General features: G+C 45.2%; 1 protein-coding gene across 4 annotated transcripts in view; it reads right to left on the bottom strand.

The window, feature by feature from the left end:
• Positions 1-26,804, bottom strand: part of Aff1 (AF4/FMR2 family member 1) — a 162,884-nt gene that overhangs the window by 24,690 nt on the left and 111,390 nt on the right. For all 4 annotated transcript variants that reach the window (XM_029478020.1, XM_029478021.1, XM_021162208.2 and 1 more), the window contains 7 exons: positions 18,962-19,006; positions 15,185-15,271; positions 14,011-14,047; positions 11,301-11,352; positions 4,202-4,256; positions 4,056-4,093; positions 1,755-1,914 (listed from right to left, as the gene is read on the bottom strand). In XM_029478020.1, coding sequence (XP_029333880.1) covers positions 1,755-1,914; positions 4,056-4,093; positions 4,202-4,256; positions 11,301-11,352; positions 14,011-14,047; positions 15,185-15,271; positions 18,962-19,006 — 474 coding nt within the window. The remainder of the gene's footprint in view (positions 1-1,754; positions 1,915-4,055; positions 4,094-4,201; positions 4,257-11,300; positions 11,353-14,010; positions 14,048-15,184; positions 15,272-18,961; positions 19,007-26,804) is intronic.

The raw sequence follows: 26,804 nt of genomic DNA, 5'->3' as shown, positions 1-26,804 counted from the left end.
CAGAGATTTTTAAAAACAGCATGAGATCAGGACAGTTATTCTGCACCTAGGAAGTTCCAGTCTACCTTGCTGGACTTTTGTTTGGTTGGGCCTTTTGGCTAGGGTATACTCCTAGCCCAGACTGGCCCCCGGCCTCAGCGTGTAGAGGGTTAGGTGTATAAGCATGTGCTGTGCTAACACAGTGAGCTTCATACCAGTTACTTTTTGATCAATAAGACTACATTTATTTACAATAAAGTTAAGACTAAATCATTTTCTATTTTCTTTGTGTTCTCAGTGGCAGCAGGGACTGGGGCCAAGGCCCTAAGAAGCTACAGGCCAACAATGAATAGATTTCAATTACTCAGTCAAATGTGCTAAACTTAATCTCACTGGACTGCACTCTTTTTTCTTATTTTTGGTGGGTTTGTTTGTTTGTTTTTCTGTTTTCTATGTAGCCCTGGCTGTCCTGGAGCTCACTCTGTAGACCAGGCTGGCCTCAAACTCAGAAATCTACCTGCCTCTGTCTCCCAAGTGCTGGGATTAGGGGCGTGTGCCACCAATGCCTGGCTGGACTCCACTCTTTTATGGAACATTTTCTATGAGTCATCTTACAAGCATGCACATTTTTCTTACTAAAGATGAAACACGGGGTTAAGAACACAGTTCAGTGGCAGAGAGCATGCTAAGCATGCCCTGCATTCATGTCCCAGTACCAAAAATAACAAAAACAAAACGAAAACACGCCACACAAAAATGGTGTGACGTACGGTGACCGTCATAAAGCTGACCTACAAGGCATGTCCATCACCCTCCCTCCTCAGATCCAGAAGACTCACTTCCATACAGTTGGTGCCACAAGACAACAGAGAGAGCCATAGAGTTGCTTTTGAAACTCTAATAAGGCTCCTCAAATGCTGTTAATGCTGACCCAGGTCTGTGAACTGTAAAAACCTCAAAAGAACAAAAACAAAGGACTGCCCAGTCAGGCACAGTCACACCTAAAGGCACAGCGCACATGTCTTCAATCTCTGATGCTCTTACCCCACCCTTCTCCCCGAGGCACACAGCCATCTTCACAGAGCTGGACACATAAAAATGTAATGCTGTCTAATTAAAAAGGTTCATCTCCTTGCATTCGAATCTTAAATACAGAGGCAGTGTTCTCTATAAAGGATGGCCTCATCCAGTTTAAAAAAAAAAAAAATAGCGCTTCCTTCCCTTTCCACGAGCTCAGAGTTCCATGCGGCTCAGACAGTTTCTGGAACAGGGAAATGTCACCCTCGGGACTTCCAGTCTGACTGTTTGCTTATCTTTATGCTATTTCCAAACTGTGGGTGACGACAGACTCAGCTGTCCCTACTCTACCCGGGGCAGGCCAACCCCAGCAGGGCACTTTGCTATCTATCAATGTACTCCATGGCTTTTAGTGCTTCAAAGACAGAACCGACTTGTTTCTAGCTCCTGTTTCTTTCATTTCAGCTACAGAATCCTGAATCTTGAAAGAGCTATCATCGACACTGATACAGTGTCCTGCTTAACTAAAAACAAGTTTCCCTTTTCAAAAGAAAACAAGGTTGCAAACACTCTTAGCAAGCAGCACTTGGAGCCAGAGAGAGGACCCAGTCAGGCCTGACCAGCGTCTCTACCGCTAAGCACTTGCTGAACAGCGAAGTGCACCATGGGAAAGCACGGCTGACCAGACAGCTCAGTGGGCAGCTCTGACCAGTCAGCATCCTGCCATCTTGCATAGCGTTCTGAAGGGGGTGCAGTACCTCCGGAGCCGGGGTCTCCAGGGGCTCATTCTCTTCCTCCTCGCTGTCGCTGGAACTGCTCTCACTCTCAGAGTCTGAGGAACTGTCTGACTCGCTGCTCTCTGACTCCCCACTACTGGAATGTGCTGAGGCCACGGGCTCGGGAAGAGTCTGCGGAGCGCTGCAAAAGAACAGGAGGGCACCGTTAGAGGATCATACACACAGGATTTCTTCCCCTATCACTGATGTCTATCTATCTGCTCCTAGACAGTAAAGGCATCAATGCTGGCTTGTCATCAGTGGACAGAGGCCAGGGTGTTAGAATCGTGGTCACTGGGTAATAGCAGGAGAGAAAGGAGCTTTTGGTAACTGAACTACAAACAATACCTATGCCAGGCGCCTAATATCAAGGGCAGGGCCTAGACAGCCTACCCGGTTTCCTAAATAAAGTTTTATTAGCACTGCCTGCAGTTGTCTCACAGGGCATCATGGTTGCTTTCCTGCTGCAGTAGTAGAGGTAAGCAGTTACAGCAGAGGCTTACGTGTCCCACAAAAGCTAAAATTTTTACTATGTGGCTCATGAAGATTACTCTAGATGATAACTCAAAAGAGAAAGCATAAAAGAAAAGCTAGTGTACAATCCTCCCCCGTATTCTCTACATAGGACCTAATGATACAGCAGCCAACAGTTACTGACGACAGAGGGTGTTCGTCGGCCGGGTGAGCTCAAAGCACCCAGTCACGGTTCCTGGTAGAATTATACAGCAAATCACTCTTTACAACTAGCAGGCAATGCGCAAGTCCAGGTTTTACAGGTAGGCCATTAACTCTAGTCCAAGGAGAAGACACACAGATTGAGGCTAGATATACACTTTCGAACCATATGCAATGTTAAAGGCTGCCCTAAATGCTGTGAGCTAAAGCAGAAATCTTTCAACATTCCCAAACCTACCTACAATAGTCACAAAATAAACCCTTATTAAATGGTGAAGAATAATGTAATAAAAGTCACTGGCTGGAGTCATTTTAGAGCAAGCACTGTCCCAGGACCTCCCCTCTGCACAGGACTCCACCAGCACAGATTCACACTCTTGATTCTAGCTTATTTCCAGCCTCTGCTGTCACATGTGTCTTTCCCTCGGCTCTCACCTATGACCAGTTTGTCATATTTTATCAGTCAGTGTGAGCCACTTGAAATTTTAACAAGATTGGGTATAAATAGACAGGCTGCGTCTAGGAATCCGTGGGCTGCATAATTAATTTTTTCTTTAGTTTAACCACGTCATTGCTCCTGGACACTCAAATTCTTCCTGGTGACCTTCTTTCTAAGTTGCTGACAACCTTGCAAGGCAGCAAAATAGCTTGTGTCTTTGACTATGAGAGACGGGTATTTTCTACCTTAAATCAGTATAGTTCGTACCAGGGGAAAAATACCATAAAATAGTTTTAAAAATTAGTTTCTACACCCAAACACAGAGCATTGCTCTTCCATTTGAAGGTGAAAGCAGTGGTTTGCCCCCCCCCCAGCGCCCCCATATCTCTCCCCCTCCAAAAGAACCCACCAATCAGGAACACTGGGAACAATTTCTGGAAGAATTCAATGTTACTGATTTTGAAGACAAGCTTTTCTATTAGTTTCACAAGTGCATGGGCTCCTTCATCTGACTTTTCAAACACTGGTCACACAAAGCCAATGGTCGACTATGTTTAAAGCTTATTTAAGCTCCATATCCCATCTGGCCTCTAACTTTCTGTCTGTCTTCCTGCCTCAATCTCCCAGGTTCAAGGATCACCGGTATGCCTCATCACACCTGGCTCAGTGTATGTGTGTGTGTGTGTGTGTGTGTGTGTGTGTGAGCATGAGTGTGAATACATACATGTGTACATGGTAATGCATGTGGAGGCCAGAAGTTGATATTCTGATATTTAGTGTTTTCTTTAACCAACCTCTGGTTCTGAGACAGGGTCTCTCATGGACTAGGCCAGGCAGGCCAGAAGGCCATGGAATCCACTTGTCTCCGCAGCCACACCAGACTCTCTTGCTGAAGGTTGAGTCCTTGCACTTGGAAGGCAATCACTTTACCAAGTTACTTCTCCAACCCCACAGCTCAAAGGCATCCAAAACAATGCTCTTCCTCTTGAACAGGGTTAGCAACCTCCCTCCAGCTGAGTCAAGTTTTAAAATAACAAAAATGGCACTTCTCAGCTGTGACCACGCACTGTCCCTTTCGAGAAGCCACCACAAGGCACTTAGGAAGACTTTATTCTCCTGTAGTTTGTGAGGGAAGGCAATAGTTTGGGGGAGAAATGTGCAGACAGTACCTTGGAGGTGCAGGTGGGGATGGAGGCTTCTCTGTGGCCTGGACATTCACAGGAAGGGTGCGAAGTTCCCGGAAAGAACAGAAACACAGGTTAGGACAGCATCAGGAATAGTCTCGGGCATTTAGGGCATTCAATTCAACACTCACTTGCTCCGTGTCGCTGTCTTCACTGTCGCTGAGCTGCAGGTCATCCTCGAGGGTGCTGGGGAGAAGCGACAGACAGTGGGGAATTTAGGAGAATGAATAACTTTATAGAATATGGGGGCTGGGGGTAGGCAGGGATAAGTTGGGGCTTGTTTTGTTTGCTTGCTTAAATCCATTTTCTAGAAACTCAAGCTTTACCACTTAACGTTGAAATCACGTCAGCCAAGCTCCTGACAACACCAAAGCCCAACATCCCACCTGTTTGGAACCCTGCAGACAACTTCTGGCAGGCATTTCTAACCTGCCCGACATCGATGCCCTCGACTCCTATTCAGGGAGAGCACGCGCGTGTACATGCACACAAACACGCACACACACACACACACACACACCAAGAAGACAAAGGGAATACACAGACAGCAAATGACCCTGAACCACCTTCTTCCATTGTCTCTGACAGAAGTAAAATAAGCGGATTATCTATGCTGCTTCCCAATGGAAGTGAGGTATTTAAACAGTGCTAAGCAAGCACAAACACCCTCAAGACACCCTGTTCATTTTTGTCCAAAGGACACTATTAATTTGTCACAGACCTCCTCCCCAAAAAAATCATTCTCTTTTGGTCACTTGGATACAAATCCATGCTCAAAGTTCTCATTAGTTTAGTTAGTAATGCAAGTGGCCCTGTTGAAAGTATATTTCAATCGTAGCACTACTAATTTTGGTAAGGGGGGGAGGGGAATGTCAGCTTGTTTCCTAAAATTTATATTACTACACATTTCTAGGCACTCTGGCTTAGGACAAATTCTGACATTAAAAACTGCGCATGTTTTCTCAAATCTAAGCACCCACCCTTCCATTCAGAGATTCCCAAATATCAAGGGTGCCCAGTACTGTCTCTCACATTTCTCTCCAATTTTACAAGCATAGCTACCACACACACACACACACACACACACACACACACACACACACACACACAAAGTTGTAAGTAAAACAGAAAAAAATCTATTTGTATATTGCTTATGTTCCAGGAAGCAAATTAAAATTCATTCAGTAGATCTCAAAACACCTTCTCAGGAATTTTGACCAGCGATTCTTACTGTAGCTCTATGAAGGAGGAAGCCATGGAGGAGATAAATTATGGAACTGGGCTTTTTACCAATGACCATGTGATGTGGCAACTCCACCAAGGAGTTATTTCACCAGCACATGTGCTAATAATCTTCCTGTGTACATTTTCTTAAAAAATGAAAACTGAAACTGGGCATGGTAGCTCATGTCTTTAACCCCAGCTCTCAGGATGACACAGAGGCAGGGGGATCGCTGAGTTTGAGGTCAGAGCCAGACAGAGAAACCCTGTCTCAAAAAACCAAAACCAACAAAACAAAACAAAACAAAACAAAAGGAGGGGGAGAGAGAGAGGGAGAGAGGGAGAGAGGGGGAGTGAGAGAGGGAAGGAGGGAGAGAGAGAGAACAGAAAATTTTAGCTACTTATAAGTTGAAGATCTTTCTCAATGTTTACCAAGTGGAGACCAAATTCCTATTTTACCATGACTAAAACACACAGCCCTCAGTCATGGAACCTGGCCGTAGGCCATCAGAATGGTATTAAAAAAAAAAAAAAAGTCACTCAACAGGTTTGCTGCTAGGTTGGGTTGGCAAGGAGACACAGCAAGAGATAAAAGGTATTATCTTTGGAGAAAAAGAAAATCACAAGAAAAAGAAAAACACACTGCACGTTGGGGGAAGTCTGGCAAAGTTGGTAAAGTGTATTCATTATTAGCCATCCCCCAAAAAAACCATATAAAGAGGCACTGTCTCTTAGTTACCGACCGGGTTCTTTTGCACAAAACGAATCTTCCTTAACTTTTCTGCACCACAAATGATCCTGTAATCCCACTATGCATCCACTCACAGCAGAGAATCAAAATCCCATTTATGTGCCCCTCCCCCTTGCTACTGAATAACACCTAACCACTACAGATATGCTCTCCTAAGGCAAGTCCAGGCACACGAGAAGTTCTGAGCTCATTTGGAAAGAGCAGGTACTGTGAAAGTTCTACAGAGTTCTCCCTCTGGAAGTTGTACAGGATGAGAATCAATAATAAAACCTGTCTGCTTGGTTAAAAGCTACTCAAGACGTTTTGAAGTGGGAACAGCGTTCGGTGAAGGAGGGCTGCTGAAGAGGGGCCTGAGGGCTTTCTACAAAATTAAAATCTAAGAATTCCATCAGAAAAGGTCAGAGGACATCAATCTCTTAAGTAAGACACTGGTGCCACTTACATACTGCGTGTTTCCCATGGTCTAAATCTGTGCGTAAAATGTCGTTGATAAAGAAATAAAAAGTTAACCAGGCCAGGTATGGTAGAACACACCTATAATTCCAGTACTCAGGAGGCTGAGGCAGGAGGATCTGAGTTCAAAGCCAGTCTGGTCTACAGAGAGAAATCCACTCTTAGACAAAGGCCAGTGAAATGGTTCAGAGGGTAAAAGCAGGTACTTGCCAACTTCTAATGCTGCCTTCTAGCCGCCACACTATCACCATTCATATACACAGTAGACAGACAGACAGACAGACAGACAGACAGACAGATAAAATGAAAACAAGAATAAAACAGGCATGGTGGCACATGCCTGAAACCCTGGCACTGGGGGGTGGGGGGAGGGGTGGGGGCAAGAGGATCAGAAGCCTAACCTCCGCTAAAAGTTCCAGGCCAGCCTGAACTACATATGATTCTCAAAACAAACAATCAAACAAACAACAAAACCCCAAAGACCTATGCTGTTAAAAGGGAGAGAGACAATGTTGCAGAAAACTCTGGACTGCACATAGTGTGACCACATTCCCAGCACCGGTGAAGTCAGCTTGCACACAGACGGTACAGACAGCCCTGGCGCCTCTGTGTAGCTGCGTTCCGCTCCTCTGGACAGGCAGGCCCTGGCAGGCTTGTTTCCGTGAGTCACCCCGACACTACAGGGTGAAGGCACAGACACAAGTCTTGCTTTCCTGCCATTACCTAGTAATGGCTTTTTTCAATGAAATCTTTGCCAAAATTCTCAACAAACAAGATCCCCCAAAACTATTTAAAATAAGCTCATCTCTGGCTTAATTTTTAGTACCATTTTAGTTATCTGTAACTGCTAAGTCCAGATGGTGGTAGGTGTGTTGATGCATTCATGTGTTCACACCTTATGTGTTCAAACATGGTATAAAAACACAGAACGTTACTCCATCTCCCAAATGACATGGGGGCGGGAGGAGTTGAGGAAGCTGAACTCCAAGACACAGCTGGAATCCTCCAAGTTTAAAATGCACCCAGACGTTTGTTGCTCTGTGTGCTTGTCTGGTCTTTAGGCAGGCTCTCGCTATGCAGAAAAGGCTGGCCTTCGTGAGTTGAAGGAGACCTGCCTGCCTCTGCCTCCTGAGCAAGGCCTGCCATTGGTGCATTTACCTCTTGGAGACCCAGTCTCATAATGCAGACCAAATTGTCTCCAATCCTGTGGTGATAGCTTTACAGTACCCACTAATTCTGGTTTCTGGTTCCTTTTGGAAATAGGGCAGAGAAATATGGGCCACAATTGCCTGTGGGAGACCATGGGAGGCTAAGAATTATAAAGAAAGGAGAGATCATATCATAAACAAACAAACAAAAAATCAGATCCTGAGCCACTAAAGGCTGGAAGAGGGGAAAAGGGGAGGGGAAGAGGGAGAAAGAGGAGGGGAGTGAGGAGGGAATAGAGAGGGAGGGGCAACGGTAGAGCAGGAGGGAGCAGGGGGAGGGCTCCTTACTGCCCCTCACTGTCAACCTCTAGTTTTCTTCCAGAAACACATTAAAACACTTCCTTCTCTATGTAATGAGGTCACTGTATATAACATGACCCCAGGCTCCCAGTCACTTGAAAACAAGGTGTCCCTTTTCAAAGAAGCCAGATGTGGCACACTCAGCAGTGTCACCGGATACAGGACAGCACAGGTGTGTGTCCCTGAAGTACTGGGGCGGCATCTCGACAACTACCTCTCCACTTCACAGCATCTCTTTTTAATGATAGCTATCTGCCAGCAACGTGTTTCTTGGGTAGAGCTGTCAATGAATACGCAAGTAAAACACCATCAAACTACAGGAGTTAACTTCCTATAAAATGGCAGGAGAGAAAAGTGAAATTTCTTAGACTAATATGATTTAGATCACCAGGTACAGGAAGCTGTGTCACTGGAGCTCATTCTACGGGACATGTCGGGATTTGGGGTGTAAGTTTCCAGGAGCATGTACAGGCATCATCCCCTGCATCACAGGGAAACAAAAAGACAACAAGGAAGTGCCAGACGGCCAGGGAAGGCCGCAGAGCCTTCCAGCTGGCATGTGAGTCTACTGTGCTGACTGGAACGGTAACACGGTAAACGACTCCTGGCTCTCCCTCTGTACCAAGGTACTTACAAACTAGCACTAGACAGCATGAACACGCATGGTATTTAACCCCCCCCCCAAAAAAAAAATTAGACTACCCCTGGCTACCATTAACTCACCCAACCCCAGGTAACCCTGAAGTCCCTGTCTCTTATTCCTTCACTCAAAGCAGGGGTTGAGGCAATGAATAAATAAATGATAGTATGCATCCTTCCATGCCACTCATCCCTGAGATGTGCACTCAAGCTCTACAGCGTCTAAGGCCTGAGTCCTGCAGCCCTCCTGAGGGGCTGCCAAGTGCCCTGCACTCCCGGCAAGGAACTGCACGGGACACGATAACCTTAGGAAGAGGAAACATTCTGTGTTGTCCCGCAACTGCAGATCTTGGGAAGGAAGTGGACCAACAGCCAAGTGCCACTAAACAAACACATCCTCCCCTGAACTTGGAGGCAAACAGTACTGATACCGTAGCTAATCAGTTACCAGCAGACAGGGTTAGCGGGAAAATAATGAGAGCGGAAGACATGCACACACATATATTCGGCTACCACTGTGCTTGCTCCTGCACCCAAGACTAGACAGAGGCAAGAGGTACTACTGACCCAGAGGTAGGGAGTAGGGCCTCACTCTAGAATTAGTTACTTCTAGAGATAGCAAGACGAGATAGCAAGACGTAGGTTGCCCTTCGCTTTCAAACCAAAGCATAATTAACCCTGTAATGAACAATTCTGGTGTTCCAGGAATGTTAGACAACCACCCTGCCACTCAAAGAGCTCAGCTACATTAGTGAGACTCAAGGTTGTCACCGATCAAATTAGCCACCAGCACTAAGAAACCTACCATACCAACTGTGATGAGACCGTACCAACTGTTGAGAGCATTAGAGCATAAATAGACTGGAATGCCATATTCGCTCGCTCTCCACTAAAGGCCTTTGTTCAAGGGGTACATTTTACTTTAGCACTTCTCAATGCCATGGACCCATTGCCCCATAGCACTACTGAGTCATGCATTTTTATCCATCCACCCAGCCTCAGCAGCACTTCTGGTACATTCTTTCTACACCCACCTGACTGCCTCAGTCAGATTTTACCTTGCCCTGACGACCATTATGGGTACTCTTTTCAAAAATGAATTAGTAGTCTTTATTTACAGGACCCCATCAGGAGGTGTAAGTACATTTGCAATGGACTTTTGAGCTTCTGTGATTTCCATGGTTGCTATGGTGTTGCTAGAACACCAGGGCTGCATGTGATGGACAGACAGAGAAGTGACTTCTGCCCACTCCCTCTCAGGCCGCTTTGGGGTGCAGCAGCCGGCCAACCCTTCATCCTTCACTCTCAAGCAGACAAGGCCACTTCCTGCCCTAGATGCCACTGCTCTGCTGATCCAAGTGAGCCCTCCTGGATGCCACAATACAATGGCCCAGACCTTTTTCCATTACCAAGGCTTGATCCCCAATCTCCAACCATCACAGACAAGTGCAGACAGTCTGGTAGCCTGGAGCAGTATCACAGATTCCCATGAGATTGGTCCTTGGCCCTAGTAGCTCTTCCATAGTCCAGCTAGTGACTCAAAACTGCCAGAAAGCATGACAACACAAAACAGAAATGGGAAACCAAAGTTTGGTGAGTTTTGTCTTTTTCAAGTAGAGGACATCAACAAGGAAAACCCCTCATCCACAAGAGCACATTAAAATACATCCTGATCAAGCAAAAATAAAAAATATTTAAAAACCAACAAAACAAAAAAAAGGAACCACAATCCTCTAGAAGATGAAAATTCATCTATCAAAACTCTTAGGCTACTGTTCATCTTTCTGTGTTGAAATGAAAATCACTCCAACAGTGATATGTAATAATCTCTCCAACTCATCTGACACTTTCTGGCAATGCCCTTCCCCCGAAACACAAGGAACAAAAACTGAGCTTTAAAAAAAAAAAAAATTAGAAGAAACAGGCTAGAGAGATGGCTCAGCATATAAAAATCACTGGTGGCTTTTCCAGAGGACCAAGGGTTCAACAGTTCTTTTCCAGAGTTCAAGTCCAGCACCTACAAGGTGGTTCACAACCACCTATAATTCCAGTTCCAAAGGATCTAACGCCCTCCTTTGGCCTCCTGGGGCACCAGGGACACACCAAAGAAAGAAGCAGGATTCTGAACTCTGAGAGCATCTGCAACATCCATCTAACCAGAAACAAATTGGGTCAAAATGCTGAGTGAAACACCTATAATGTGAAGACTAAGTGTTCCAAAAACCCTGAATACATTTAGAGGCGCCTGACCTGGATAAGAACAGCAAGTAACAGAACAGGATACTGACAATAAATAGGCTGGAAAACGGCAGAAAATCTTATTCCATAATCCCCCCCCCCCCGAATTTAATTTCCAGAGCTAGGGTTACTTAAGTTTGAAATTTTAAAAGCCAAAGCCTTTGGAGTTCCATGGTCAATGCATAAATAATAGCTCAAAACCTTTCTTTCCAGAAAACCCCTTCAGCACATTCAGTGCATAAACCTTGAACCGGCCATTACTGGGGGTCATTTCTGCCCCCTACAGTGAAGCCCTTTTATTAACTCATTAGCTGAGAGTGGGGGAGGGGGACAGTCTACATAATGAGCTTACACGGGAAATTTGAACGCTATATTATCAAATTCTAATACACAAAGATTGCTTTTCCCTTTTATACTTACGAAGTTCCTTGCTGGGGATTGGGGTGGGTTTTTGAAGGCGTGTCATATTGTTCTGTGGGGAGGAAGATGCAGTCAGAACAGCATGGAAACAGGTTTATACAGCCAATCACTGAGCTCCCTCTTGTCTGCTTTTCCCCGTTACCCAGGTACAGTACCAATCTGCACTTGATGCAGCCTCTCGGGACAGCATTTATGGTCTCGTGAAAGAAGAATGCTTGTTTGGAAATGAAACGGCAGCAATGGACTTTTAGCCAGAGCACAGAGCTTGAGGGTGGCACCCATCCTGCTCATAACTGCGGGAGACAGTTTCTGTTCTTGATGACAATTGACTAGGCCCCTAAGGGTGCTCCATGACAATTCTGTTCTCAAATCCCATCTGGCTTGACTCTCGGGTCCATCCATGTTTGATTAGCCTCTCTCCCACATCTGTCCCTCCTGGAGTCAATCTCCCATAGTATAATTCATTCACTCAGCTGCTATTTATAGACAGCCTGGTAGAGATGTATACAGACATCTGTCCCATTCTGCAAAGGTACCTGAGGGACACAGGCCCACAAACATCCACAACCTAGGGCAGTCTGAGGTAAGTACATGGGGGCACTTATGTAAATTTACTGTCCTCAGATTCCAGAGTAGTCTACCAGTAGTGACCAAAGGCCAGTTGCGGAAAGCTTACAATGGCTGAATCAAGAGAACCTGTGGGATTCTGCCAGCAGCGTGAATGCAGGAAGACCTTCAGGAAGAAGGAGAGCCCATGTGTAGAGATGGAGAAGTTAAGTCCCTGGGTGTGCAGTGTGCAGTGGCCAGCAGGAAGAGGGGTGAGAGCCAGGTTCACAGAACTGGATCCAGGACAGAAAGTTCAGGGACATGGCACAGGTGTGCCTCAGAGAGATTCATTCCCAAGGACTGTCCTGATGTACCTAAAAGGCGGTTGATGTGTCCACACAAGGACTCAGGGTCAGGGGACCAACGCTGGGTGAGCCACTCTTAAACCCTTCTGCACTTGCAGTTACCCACTCTTTCCTCATGGTGGCAGCAGCTCTCACATTTTCAAATTGCTGTCCTGTGGCCTAGACATCTAGAGCTACAGAAGCCAGTAACTCACAAGGACTCTGATGGGAAGCCACCCTGGCCAATGCAAACTGGAAATCTTTAGGCAGCCATGTTGTGTAAGCACAGACATAAGAAGCAAGACACCCAGATATTCCGAAACATACGTTTTGGAACAATAGGCCCATTGGGTTTGTTGTTGTTGTTGTTGTTGGCTTTTTTGTTTGTTTGTTTTTTAAAGAGAATTCACTGGGCAGTCGTAGCACACAGCTTTAATCCAAGCAATCAGGAGACAGAAGCAGGTGGCTCTCTGAGTTCAAGGTCAGCCTGGCATAGAAAACAAGTTCCAAGCCAGGCAGAGCTACACAGAGCAACACTGTCTCAAAAACAAAAACAGAAAAACAACAAAACAACACAACACGAACAAAAAAAAACCCAACAAAACCAAATATGAACTGACTTGCTATCATGACAGGAATGCTGTCTTTGTTAGTGTCCCTATGGCTGTGATTAAAAGATCAAAATCAAAGGCAGCTTAGAGTGAAAAGGGTCACATCACTCAGGGAAGTCAGGGCAGGAGCTCAAGGCAGGAACTGGAGCAGAGCAGAGACCATGGAAGAGCACACCTTACTGACGTGCTCCTCACGGATTGCTCAACGTGCCTTCTTATGGTACCAGGACCACCAGCCCACAGGTGGCATGCTGGCAGTGAGCTGGGTCCTCCCACATCAATTAGCAATAAAAAAAAAAATGCACCACAGTCCCCCCCCCCTCCACCCACCCCCCAGGTCCAGTTTGGCAAGGGGATTTTTTCAATGGAAGCTCCCTCTTCTAAAGTGGCTCTCATCTGTGTTGAGTTGAGATGAAACTGGCCTGCAGGCTACACTCTGCAATGGAGGTTATGCTCATCCGATGGCCACAGAGGCATTCCATTAACCTGAGAACTGTCAGCCCAGTCTCCCAGCACCAGACAGCTGAGTGAGTCAGGTTTCATGCTCTAGGAAACCACTGATGGGCTAAATACTCTATCCTTAAATACAGTTCCAAGAGTTGTAGTCAACCTAACCATGTGTCAGCTAGGTGTGGTGGCACACAAATGTAACCAAACAGAGGCTGGTGGATCTGAGTTAGAGGCCAGCCCAGTCTACAAAGTGAGTTCTAGGACAGCCAGAGCTACACAGAGAAACCCTGTCTTGAAAAACAAGACATAAGGCATGGAGAGACTCAGTAGTTAGGAACACTGAGTGATCTTCCAAAAGTTCTGAGTTCAATTCCCAGCATCCACAATGGTGTCTCACAACCATCAGTACTGGAATCTGATGCCCTCATCTGGTGTGTCTGAAGACAGCAGCAGTATACTCATATACATAAAATAAATAAATAAAATCTTAAAAAAAAAAAAAAAGAAAATGCGCCACGATGTAAAGAAAATGTCTAAGAAAAAAAGAAAGAAAAGTAAATGTGTCATGTAATATTAACTTGTATTTGTTTAGAATTTAATGAAAACAGTTTACTTCATACAGTACCTACAGAGTGGCTCTGAGTTTTGTTGTGAGTGTATCATTACCAAATCGGTTAACAATTATTAAAAACAAAAACCATAACAAAAAGAACACGGCTTTGTTCTGTAAGGCAATACAAACGGCAGATGTTCACTTACTTTGGCTCTGGGTTGCAGAACTGACGTGCAGAGGATCCTAAGAAGAAACATTCACCATTAGAGCTGTGTGGCTTACAGCAACACCATGCAGGCTTTAAAGCAAACGATATTTTCGTAAAACTAAATTTGGAGAAAACAATGTAGCGATGGTGAAGGGAACGCTCAATCTACTCATCACCTGCTACATGAAGCAAACCGCCCGCCTTCTATTGGCCTCTGCAAGGCTCAAACAGCCCATTCTCCAGTAAATCATAAATCACACCGAACAGACAAGATGGACACTGACCAATCTGATCTCTGCACGTTATTAATGGATCTTCTTGGTTTAAAAGCATTGTTATAAACAGGGTGGAATAACCAAGGTAAATTTGGGGTTTGTAGGTAGAGCTCCTCAAAACAGTATCATGAAAAAGGTTCCTAGAAATATGAATCTATGCATATCGAGCCAGACAGACCCCTGCACTCAGGATACATACATGCTAAAGGTTATTTCAAAGTATACACTGGGAATGGAGAGATGGCTCAGTGTTAAGAGGGGTCATGGCTCTTCCACAGAGCAGATTCCCAGCACCACCGTGACAGCTCACAACAATCTAATACACCAGTACCAGGAGAGCCATCAACCTCTTCTGGCCTCTGTGGGCACGGCACACACGTGCTGCACACACAAAGTCATGCATGCAGGTGGAACACCCATGCCCATTAAAACAAAACAGAAAAATACTTTTAAAGTATAAGCCAAAAAGAAAAGGATGGCTGTTTCAATACATCAGTGAAAACGTGCCAGTAGTCTGTTTGGTTGTTATGGAAACCAACATTAGCATTAGCTGTTCACTTCAAAAAATTTATAGGAAGTAAGAGATAAACAAGGTTTGTTATCCAGAGGATAAGCCCTCAAATGAGAAACTGCACGAAGAAGTTTTGAAGATATAAAGCCCTATACAATTCTAAGACATTCTTGCTAACATGAGAAGGAGAATAAATTATCTAAAAGCCTTAGGAAGTACCATAAAAGCTAATCTGTGACCTTTAGCCCAGTCTCCAAAGATTCCAGAGAGCACCAACCAGAGCACCACCCTGTATTCTTCTCACTGTGGTGGATATAGTATCTGCAGCACACCCCTACACTTCCCTCTGCTGCAGATATTGTGCCTGTCATAATTTATGGAATTACCTTTGTGGGGAAAGGAAATCTGGACGGCTCGGCTGTACTGGGTGTGTGTATGGCTGTCAGAGGCGGTGGCCACGAGTGGGTCATTTCCTAGAAAGAAATTTGGAAAAGGAAGGGAAGGCAGATGTAAGTGAAACATCCAAGTTAGTTTTCAACTAACAAAGTGGGCAACACTTGTACCAGGCTACATACACTGGAAGCTGAACAAAAAACTGACAAAAAGCAGTTTAAGAACATTAGATTAGAAACCGAACGGCCCAGCAAGAACACCACAGTGCACAAGTGCTCCAGCAGGTGCCAGCAGGCTGGGGTAGCTCTGGGAAGGCTGAGCCTCGAAAGGCCACCATTTTGGCACATTCTGCCCCCAGCTTCTCCACTGCGCTTCCGGGAATTATTGAAGTTCAAAGGAAGAACTTTCCTGTTTGACTTAAACAAACAAGCCATTGAGGCCACTTGCTCCGCGCGGGAGGGTTCTAATAGATTTGACCCTTCCCTGGCAGCACCGTCAGCAGGCTTCAGAAGCAAAACTTTAATCGTCACTCCCTAATATCTGAGTTAAAGGCAAGGTTTCTAAAACTTACAAACTAATATGCTCTTCAGCACAATCGTGGTGTTTATGCTGCTTTGCTTAAACACTAAAGGGGAAATAGGTATTGTTGATTAAGTGTGTAATCACGAACAGGCACATATGTGCGTGCACACGTGCACACAAACACTATGAGATAAGCAGGGTGTGTAGAACTCTCCTGCTTCAGCCTCCTGGGTGTTTGCTGAGGTTAGAGCATGCAGCACCAACCTTAGCAGCTGCACCATGTTTAACTGAAATGGAGAGTTCCAGGCACTCTGATCGCGTGCCCGTGAGCTCCTGCTCTTTTGCTCAGTCAGAATGTTTCCCAATAACTTATTACAACTGTGGTATTTGTGACTTTCACCTACCAATTATTCCTAACATTACCCAAGACCTAAGGCTACGTCCTGAGGAAGCCCACAGCTGGGAAGTATAGCAACACTTGCAGACTCAGGGCGGTACTGTGGTAGTCGGAAAGACCTTCCACACTTCCCTAACACCTTAGGCATTAGGGGAATTGGAGCCATTACAAAGAAAAGAACGGTTGACTCCAAGCCATTTTACCTGCAAAGATGGACTGTATGGTACCTCTTTAGCCCAACACTGCTAGGCCCCACAGCTGTAGTCTTCTCTCTCTCCTTGCTCATTACACACACACACACACACACACACACACACCCAAGAACCACCATGGTGTACTAGCCATTCCTCTAGAAACACGATCTAACCTGTGGCCTTCTCCCCCACACTATTCCTCCACTCCCTACTTTGTTCACTCACCAGTCATTCACACTGCAACTTTACCCCTCCTGCCCCCATCCTCGTGGAAGCAATGGCTCTATCATCTTCACTGACACCCAATAACCTAGAACCATATCTGGATACCAAATGAACGAATAAGCAAGCAATAATGCTACTCCACATAAAGCCGTCACCACAGGAGGCTGTAGCCTCCCCCAGCCTTGAGTAGGCTGGCTTTGACCTTGCTGCCACTGAGTATGAGACCACCTGGGGTGGAGCCTTCCGACTTAGAGGGCTCTATTGTTCTGTCACCTGCTGCTGAGACACTGCTACCTGCTGAGAGGCCCTAGAGATATTCTGGAGACAGCATCCGGCAGATCACCTACAGGCTCGCAACAGGCATCAAGAATGGATTGGCGGGGGATGGGCCTCCCTTTATAAGCACAGACTCAGGTGATGCCTGCGCATGCACCTCCATGGGCCCCTAGGACCATGCCACTCAACAGGCAGCTCTGGCTGAGGGCCCCAGGGAGCACACCACTTCCTCTTTACTTCCACCCTAAACATGGCCCTAGAGAACCAATGAGAACCGACAGCAAGCACCATCTACAGCCGAAAGAAACGTCACTCTTAGGAAACGTTGGTGGGCTTCTGGCAAGCTCAAGCCTGTTGACACAAAAGAATGGGAACCTTGACCAGAAGGCTCTGGATCAGCCCCTGGTATAGAGCACAGGGGTCGCCTGCTAGCTCAGAGCCCTCCTTCCAACATGAGAAAGCCAATGCTGGAGAGAATGGCAGAGTTGGGCTTTCTCTGTGAAGAGGCCCGTGCCACTTCAGTCCGGGATCCCCTCTTCCACTTCTCACTTCTGACTCCCAAATGTGACTTTGCTCACATTTCAGTCTGAGCATCCCCAGCACCGCACTGGATGAGGAGGACAGGAGGGTGGCTGTTTTGGCTACGGCACAGTACTATAATGCTATCACTCCTGAGCAAAGGGTATGGTTTGTCTTCTACACATATCAAACCCCACAACACAATGCCCATGGAGGCCCACCCTCTCTCTCAGTCATTCGGGGGTAAATACAGAACAGATCACACCCTGTTTCAGAGAGGATGCTAAGAGGTATAACAAGTAATTTAGGATTTTGAGATGATATGTGGAAAATTTCAAAATCATGAAGCGGAAAAGTTAATACCAAAGCCTGAGCAGGGTAATTAGTTAAAAATGCACCCTCCTTGCTAATTGGCGAGAACATCAGCTTTCCGTGGTTCAAAGCATGTCTCTCAGGAATGACTGCAAAGCCCTAACTGCAAAAGGAAGAATACAGACAGAAATAACACAAGTACTGTTCAAACATTTGCTGAAATGCTGTTTTTGTTTGTTTGTTTGTTTGTTTTTAAAATAAAGAAAAATCACAAATGAAAAATATAACCAATATTCTTTCTTATTTAATGGCTGCAAGCAGCAGCATCGGTTAGTATTTTTGCAACGAAGGTGGAATTAAAGTAAAATTTGGAGTAAATTTTTAGAGAAAAACAGTAAGCAGGAGATTAAAATTCATAGATCCACAACTTCAAAAGAACAAAATTTTACAATAAAAGCTACAAGAATATCACTAAGACCAACAGGAGCAAATCATGAGCCACAGAGAAAATAAGAAACACAGGAAAACACCCCCACCCCAAGTTATTACAATTACTGAATACAAGGAATAAATTAAGCTCTGAATTTCAGGGGGCGGGGGGCGGGTCACATGACAATTTGTTCACTTCTCTTGAGAAAAGCAAGCTCATAGGTCAAGAGAAGAATCTACTAAGATTAATTTAGTTGTTGTTTTTTTGTTTGTTTTGTTTTGTCTAGTGCAAGAAAACCAGAGTGAGTGTATGTGTGGCCACATTTACAACAGGTACTGAACATAACTATACATTTACAGCAGCAGGCGGGTAATGTGTGAGGTAATATGTGGGAGGTAATGTATATAATGATACATTTGCAGGAACAAGTTGTTCACACAACTCAAATAAGCAAGCAGACAAAAGCAACCCAATGTGGAAGTCAAAATATGACCATTCATTCATTTGTGTGTGTGTGTGAGTGTGTGTGCGTGTGTGTGTCAGGATCTCCCTGAGTAGCCACAGCTTGCCTGATCATCTGCCCGCTTCTGCAGTCGAGTGCTGGATTAAAGCATATGCCACACACTCGCCTCCACTGATTTCAAGTTTCAAGATCTCATTAAAGAGGCCACAGGCACCAGGTTTCACTGTATGAAAAGCAAGATCACGGACACGGGGCTATTTAACGCCTGGTACTGTCCATGCTATGCCCATTGAGGGTGTTTCATCTCTGGAAAATGAGCACACTCTTTATGGGAAAGCAGAACTTGAGAAATTCATAAAACAGTGATCCAAATTCTTGCAAGTTTGTAAACTTCATCTTCAAACCCACAACAGGAATTATTAACTAACTCACCTTCAGAATCTCTTCAACACAATGGACTTCATTGGAGTACGGCTGCTGCAAAGGAAACAAGAGAGCGAGCTTAATTTAAAAACCTTGCCAGTGGAACTGATTGCAGTGCTAGGTACAGGTGTGGACCAGCCTGGGTAGGTTGGCTTCAGGACCTACCCTTTCCTACCAGAGTGCTAGGAACTGCACTGTGGAAGAAGGAAACACCAACTTCATCTTGGGGAAGAGCAGGAAGCTGGAGGCTCGCCCACACCCATCTGAATGTGACCATTACGCTAAAGGTAGCTCGGGAGAAAAGTGAGGGTTGGGGACATAGCTCGGTAGTAAAGCACTTGCCTGGCTTGTGTAAGGCCCCCATCTCAACAAAGATGGGGGAAGGAGAAGATGAGAGGAGAGGGGAGGAAGGTATTGGTAAATCTAAAAGAGCACCAGATGGAAATGGAAGCAAGAGTAATCAAATAATGAAGCTGGGTACCTTACAGTAACATCCACTGAAGAGCATAGACATGGACACTGTCTGAATACTAGAGGACCCACAGGGGCCAAGCCCAGGCAGGAAACAGCTCTTCAATACAGTCCTCTACAACTCATTTCTATATTTGAAGATTTCTGCCTGTCTTTCTCTCTGTCTCTCTCTCTCTGTCTCTCTCTCTGTCTCTCTCTCTGTCTCTCTCTCTGTCTGTCTGTCTGTCTGTGGGTGTGTATGTGTGGCATATGTGTAGGTATTCCCAGAAGCCAGAGGAGGATGTCACAATCCCTGGTGCTGGAGTTACACACTAAGTTGTAAGCTGCATGGTAGGGTGTTATTTATGAATCAAACTTGGGTCTCCTTTTCTGGAGGAACAGTATGAACTCATAAATGCTGAGCCATCTCTATGGCCTTTATGTGCATAAAGGACAACACAGGAAGTGATGAGATAGAGTGATGAGATAGAGCGACCTAGAGCTAAGACCCACTACTTTTGCCTCCGCCCCATCTCTAACTAAATAGAAAACATCAGATGTGGCAGCTCCACTTTATAGTCTATGTACTTTTAACCCAAAGAAAAGCAAAAAGGTTAAATCTAAAATTTTCCTACATTAGAAACCCAGAATGCAGCCCACAAATCTATTGCTTCTGTTCTGTGTCACTCCTGAGCCCTTGTACACACAGCAAGTGCCACATCAGGTGATGCCCCCGCTAGAGAAAGCACCACTCCACAGAGAGCAGGCGGGTACAAAGCAGCCTTTCCCCTGGGCTCAGCTACAATTGAAGAGTGTCCCATCCTGGGCTGGAGAGATTGCTCAGTGGTTTAGAGCACTGACTGCTCTTCCAGAGGTCCCGAATTCAATCCCCAGCAACCACATCAGATGGCTCACAACCATCTGATGGGGTCTGATGCCCTCTTCTGGTGTGTCTGAAGAGAGCAATGGTGGTATACTCATATGCATAAAATAAATAAATAAATCTTAAAAAACTATAACACTGGTTGCTAATTCATAACCAAGGGTTTGTTAGCCATCATCCTAGTCTTTCCAATTTAGGAAATCAAAAGAAAATAGAGTATAACTTCTGTACCAGGCTGTGAACAAATCTAACAGCCATGTCAAAATGGAAACACCTCTTCAGGAGTGTTCACTAATGTCACCCTAATGACTTGGGGACATTTTTGGAGCTTTGTGCCAGGAAGTTCTGAGGTACAACCAGTGAGGGGTAAGGCCATTCCTACTCCACTGCGCCTATTCAGTCCCTCCTCAGACGTTCTGCATGTCAAACTGGCTTTTAGTTTCCAAAATCCACTAAAAGATGTCATAGGACCAAATGATAGTGTCACATTTTATCATAAGTATCAGAAACAAAAGGAGAAAAAGGAAAAGGGGGGGAAAGGCTGTTTCCACCTAGACATAAACTAAACTGGTTCCAATGACTGACATCTATTGTTAGAAAAAAGAGTCACCATCAGTAGTACATATATATGAATCAACAGAGCCTGGGACTCCAATGTCTATGAACTATAGTTCCACCTCCTGCCTGGGACTAAGCCGGGGAATGGTTGAGAAGCAACCAGCAGTAAAAGGAAACGGTAAAGCAGCTCTGATGAGGACCAACCAAGACCTGGCCAATTCTTTCTAAAATCGGAATGTGGTGGGAAGCCACCCTCCAAGGTGTACCCTCCTTAGAGGTGACTTCATGCTCACAAAGTGCTGGAAGCAATCCTCACACCCCCTTATTCTCCTTCTGAGGTAGAGCATGCTTCCTGATGCTTTCTCCTGCCCACATGCCCAGCCACACAAACCATGAACTGCTGCGGTGTTAATTAGTGTTCATACCCTTTCTCCCCAACCCACCTATGTGCGCCTGGCTACCTCTGAACCTATATTTAAAAGAAAGGGCTGGTGAGGTGGCTCGGTGGGTAGGGGTACCAAGCCTGACAGAGGAGGTCAGTGCCCACAAGCCACATGGTAGGAGAGAACCAAGTCCCAGTTTTCCTCTGGCCTCTACATTTGTGCTGTGCTTCTGTGCACACGCACACACACACACACACACACACACACACACACACCATACATACATGCATGTGCACACACACATACACCATACATATATACGTGCACGCACACACACACACACACACACACCACTCTCTCCCAAGTAATAAATGTAAAACAAAGAAGAAGCTACATAAGTCAGGGCAGCCCAAGTCTACCAAGGTTTCATCTGAGAGTATGAATCTCTAGCAAGTCAGAGGACAGGCTGCCTTGAGCAATAAAGTGCAGCCCAGCACCTCCGAGCTTGCCTCTGCCACTGAAAGGAAACTTCCAACAAGGAAGTCGAGATGCTGAAAAGCCACAAGGCCCCTGTGGGGCTCAGGTTAGGTACTGTCACTCCTGCTGAGCATAGCCAGGCTCTTCACGTAACTCTTGCCCCAGAATGAACTATCAGTCCTGGCTAAGAAGCTAAGACTTATAAAAAGATTATATAAAAAGATTCCTTCCGGAACACTAGATAATAAAACACAACAGCAAAATCGATAATTGGTCAAGAGGAACAGAGGTCTCCTAAGGCTGTGTGTGAAGGCTTGCTGACTAACTTCCAGAACTCAGTCCCGCCTCCACAGTTGGTGTCTGTGTTCCTGGAGTAGGCAGGTCACCACTGCTGACCTCACATCACATGGGATTCTATACAGAGACCAATGTTCCAGCAGGGTGACATCCCCACGGGCATGGCCACAAATAACCCTAGAACAATAGCCCTACTCAACAAAGCAGAGAACACGGCAGCTACTTCTTGAACTCAGGTTGTACTTGGCACTGCATTAAACTCTTTACATACTATAATTGATACCATTGATTATGAAATCGATCACTAGCTTGGCATGGAGAAAGTTGTTCCATCTCCCCACCCATCGACCCCGTAGTGGACATCCCCACTCCGAAAGGCTTTAGATCAATTAAAAGGTCTCAGGGAGTGGAATACGGTATCCAGTTTCATTCTCATATCAACCACCACGGTAGGCATTTTTTTACAACAGGCAGACTAAAACCGGTGTGTCACCCAAGGTCACACAAAAGCTCTGAATCGGCTGAGCCAAGCCTCAAGATCCTGTCAAACTGGCTTCCCAAAGATTGTCTGTTCCTGAGACAGACAAGCCAATATTTGAGCAAAAGCGGGTTTCTGTTCTATGCATGACCAAAACCATTTGTTAAGGACTTCACACGTCTCCGTCTCTCACTGCTGGTCACCCCCAAGTTCCAGAGCAAAACACTGAGCATGGCCTGAAAATGACACTCGGTACTGACACCAAAACGAGGAGTCCCTTGCAAAGGACTTCTGGACTTTGGTTTACTACCAAAAGAACGGAATAGAAGAGACACTTGGCCACCGAGACTGGTGGCTCCTGCCCAGGTCCAATTGGCATCAAGTTTCAACAGAACAGAGCTTTTACAACAGTGCTACTTTCATGGAGGTTTACCTGGAAATGGGGGCCACAGCAGTTGAATACTGAAGAGGGAGCCAGACCCCAGCTTCTCTAGGGTGGCTTCCCTCGGGACCTGCTCTGTGATCTTGGATACAATTCAGCTTTGGGACTATTTCCTTATGGTGATAAAGGAGAATGTTACCAAATCTAACCACCTCACAGGAGCAGTGTGAAGCCAAGTGCGCTGCCATGGGAAATGCCCGGTGCCAACATGAATTATCTAAGTATTATTCAGTAATGTGACTGTTTCAAAAGAAATTCTAACCAATTCTCATGGATACTTTTCCTCAAATGCACTGCCTCCTGGATTGCTGTCTGCTGCTCAGTAAGTTGAGTGTCCACTGTCCGCCTACCTGAAACTCACTTCCCCCTCCCTCCTCCTGCTCAGGGGCTGGTGAAAACACACCCTGTCACTCCCCCTTTGCCATGGTGTGAGACCACTTGCTATAGCATGACTCCTGCAGAGACATCTGTACTGTGCCCTGTAGAGCTGCCCCAGACTTGTCTATACACCATCAACTTACGTCCTCTGCTTCTTCTAGGTTACAAGTTCTAGGAAAGCAGAGGGCAGCCTTCCCCACGCCCACCTGACCATACACTACCTGTTACATAAACGCCACTAATGATATTTGCTGGTCTTTCTGTTCTTCAAATTTAGAATTCTCATTTTTCTCTGAGGTTGGAGACGTGACTCAACGCTCAAAAGTACATACTGCTGTTGTAGAGGACCTGGGTGGGAAAACCAGAGTCCATACCATATCTCTAAGTCCAGTTCCGGGGGAGCACACCAAACCCACACAAACGGTGCACAAATACACATAATAAAAAAATTAAAATAAATTTCAAATCTGGGGGTTTTGAAAGCACATTAGGTGCTGTAAGCTGTCTGAATTAGAAATAAACACGTGGGCTAACAATATAGAAACACGTATATGCCGGGATACAGGATCCATCTGTCCCCATTTCTCCTTAGACTGGATTGGGAACAAGTCAAAGGACTTACAAGACCTAAGCTATGGGACAATGCAAGGGTCACTGGCAGAAGAACAGAGTTCAAAAACCCCAGCATCACTTGGGCAATGGCTCCCATAAATAGGGCTGGAGGGCAAGAGAGAGGAGAAAGCTAGGCTGTGTGGGTGAGCATGAGCATATGGAAGCCAGGGGCCACTGTGGGTGGCTCTCCACTATAGTTTGAGACAGGGTCTCTCACGACACCTGGTGCTTCTTGTTTGACTCGGCTGATTAGTAAAGCTAATCCAGCATGTGCTATCCAGCTTTTACATGAGTTCTGGTGGTCTCAACTTCATGGTTACTTACACAGTAAGCATTTTATACCCCATCTCCCCAGCCAGCCCAAGCTACCAATTCTAGTTACATGTATCCTTTGAACTATAGCACTGATGTGTTCCAAACAACATGTTCACAAGGTTTCAGATCTGTCTGCAAACAAAGGGATACTACAAACACTGACTAATGCAACTACGGGGTCACGTGAAAAAATATTATGCCACTATGATAAAGGACAAGGAAGCTGGGTATGCCGATGAGAATACATAACATTATATACAGGACATTACTGATGAGGTAATACCCTAACTATATGAAACAGAAGAAAAATAAACAAGGTACTTTGTCAGCATTTACATAAGTGAAAATGTCCGAGACTGTGTGTTTAGAGTTGCCTGCAATGCTTAAAATACAGCTAAGAATAATACACAAAAAATAACCATCAGTTTCCTCTACCAAGAACAACAGGAAAGATTTCAACTCCCCATCTCCTTATTTTTTTTAAACTTTTAAATCCTAAGCCCTTAAATTTAAAACAAACACCAGCTGGAGAGATGGCTCAGCGGTTAAGAGCACTGACTCACATATATAAAATAAATAAATCTTAAAAACAAACAAACAAACAAAAAAAATAGAACATAAAAACAGAAGACAAAGCCAAACCAAACAAAAAAAACCCCATAAACATTAGACTGAAATTAAAAACTTCTCAAAGTCCACCACCTGCTTCCAGCTCCTGGCCCTTGGTTACCCTTCCTCTGTGGCTGTCCTGTGTCTGCCCTTCCAGAGTCTGTCCTCAGCAGCACTCAGTCCGGCCCACTCACCAAACGGCAGGGCACTGAGAGGCAGCCTCCTGATCAGCAGCCAACTTCCCAGAGTGGCCGGAGGCATAGGCATCAGAGCTGTAGCCTGTTCTCACTTTTCCAATGAAACTAGAAAAGCTTTGCTTGAGAGAAAGGCAGCTTTTACCTCTCTTTCTCTTCTTAGCACTTAAGTACTGAGCAGGGGACATAGGAGCTTGCCTCTTGAGTAAGGACCTCAGCTGAGCCTTCAGTAAAAAGTCACCAAAGGCTGACACAGGGACACACACATGCCTGTAATTTCTACTGCTCTTGAGGGGGCAAAGACAGGGAATTCACTGGAAGCCTGGGGGCTGGGGGCTGGCTAGCCTGGCGTACATGGAAGAGGGCTGGGGGCTGGCTAGCCTGGCGTACACGGAAGAGGGGTGGGGGGTGGGGGTGGGGGAACCCTAGGTTAGACAAAGAAGAGGTTGTCCCCTGACACTGCCCCATGGCAATGCTTGCTCTGTTTCAAACATATTCATACACACACACACACACACACACACACACACACACAGACATGCTGGAGCACACATACCAAACACATTATAAATAAGTATTAAACATACATATATGAAATACACAAAGCCTGGAATGGCAGTCAAGAGGGAGAAATAAGACAGTGCATGCTGAAGTCTGTGCCATACATAAAAATGCATGCAATTCTATGAAGACACCATAATCACCACTTCTGGGAAAGATTAGAAATGGAGACCAAAAGGCCTGACTGAACAAAGCTCCACATAATAATAATTGTATTCTGTGACTAAGCAGTAAATCACCTACACAGCTTGGCTCAGAAGAACAGGCTCGCACCACCTGGGTGTGCCTGCTTCTGCCGGAAGACACATAAAGGCACAGGCATTACAGCTCCATAGCCCCTGGGCGATTGTCTTTATGTCAACTTCCATACCCCAAACTTTAAGAGGTTTTGTTTTAAGGCTTCTGGATAGATGTATGTGAGTTCTTATACATCAAATTAAAACAGTAAACACAACACACACAGAGGTGCTTGAGACAATTAATAAAAAATAATTACTAACACACCCTATACGGTTTCTTTAATTGAAAGGATGCTATGTAAGTTGCAGTCAACTACTAAAATCTCCCCTTAAAGATTATTAATAGGGCTAGAAAGATGGATAAGCAGTTAAAACGCTCACTGCTCTCAAAGAAGACCCAAATCTGCCTACATTGAATGGTTCACGACCCCATCTCTGGCCTCCATTGACACTATTTAGGTGCAAAGACACACACATCATTTTAAAAACATTTTTACATAATGTTGTGGTGCACACCTTAAATCCCAGAACTCAGGAGGCAGAAGGAGTTCCAGGCCAGTCTGGTCTACAGAATTCCAGAATAGACTGGGCTATACAGAGAAATCCTATCTCAAAAACAAAACAAAATGAAGCAAACAAAAAATTAAAAATAATAATTTTACCGAAGATTTTTAAACATGATTTATCTCCCTAAACATGTTCCAAGAAGTAGACAGTTTTTTTTTTAACCTTACATTTATTTGTGCACATGTGTATGCATGTGCATGCATGGGTGCATGCATATCAAAGCGTGTATAACTAGTTAGGGGATAATTCGAGTTCCTTCTAAGATGTGGGTCCCTAGGATTGAATTCGACCCGGACTTGGTGGCAAGGCCCTTTACTCAGTGAGCCATCTCATTGGTCCCTAAATAGTGTGATGTTTCCCTTTTATGTTGTTAGTAGGCTGTCCTTCCGATTTTTGAGCACTAGGGACT

The sequence above is a fragment of the Mus caroli genome, chromosome 5 (assembly GCF_900094665.2).
Source record: "Mus caroli chromosome 5, CAROLI_EIJ_v1.1, whole genome shotgun sequence".
NCBI lineage: Eukaryota > Metazoa > Chordata > Mammalia > Rodentia > Muridae > Mus > Mus caroli.
Note: the sequence above shows the minus strand (reverse complement) of the source record. Positions and strands in the feature narration are given on the sequence as shown.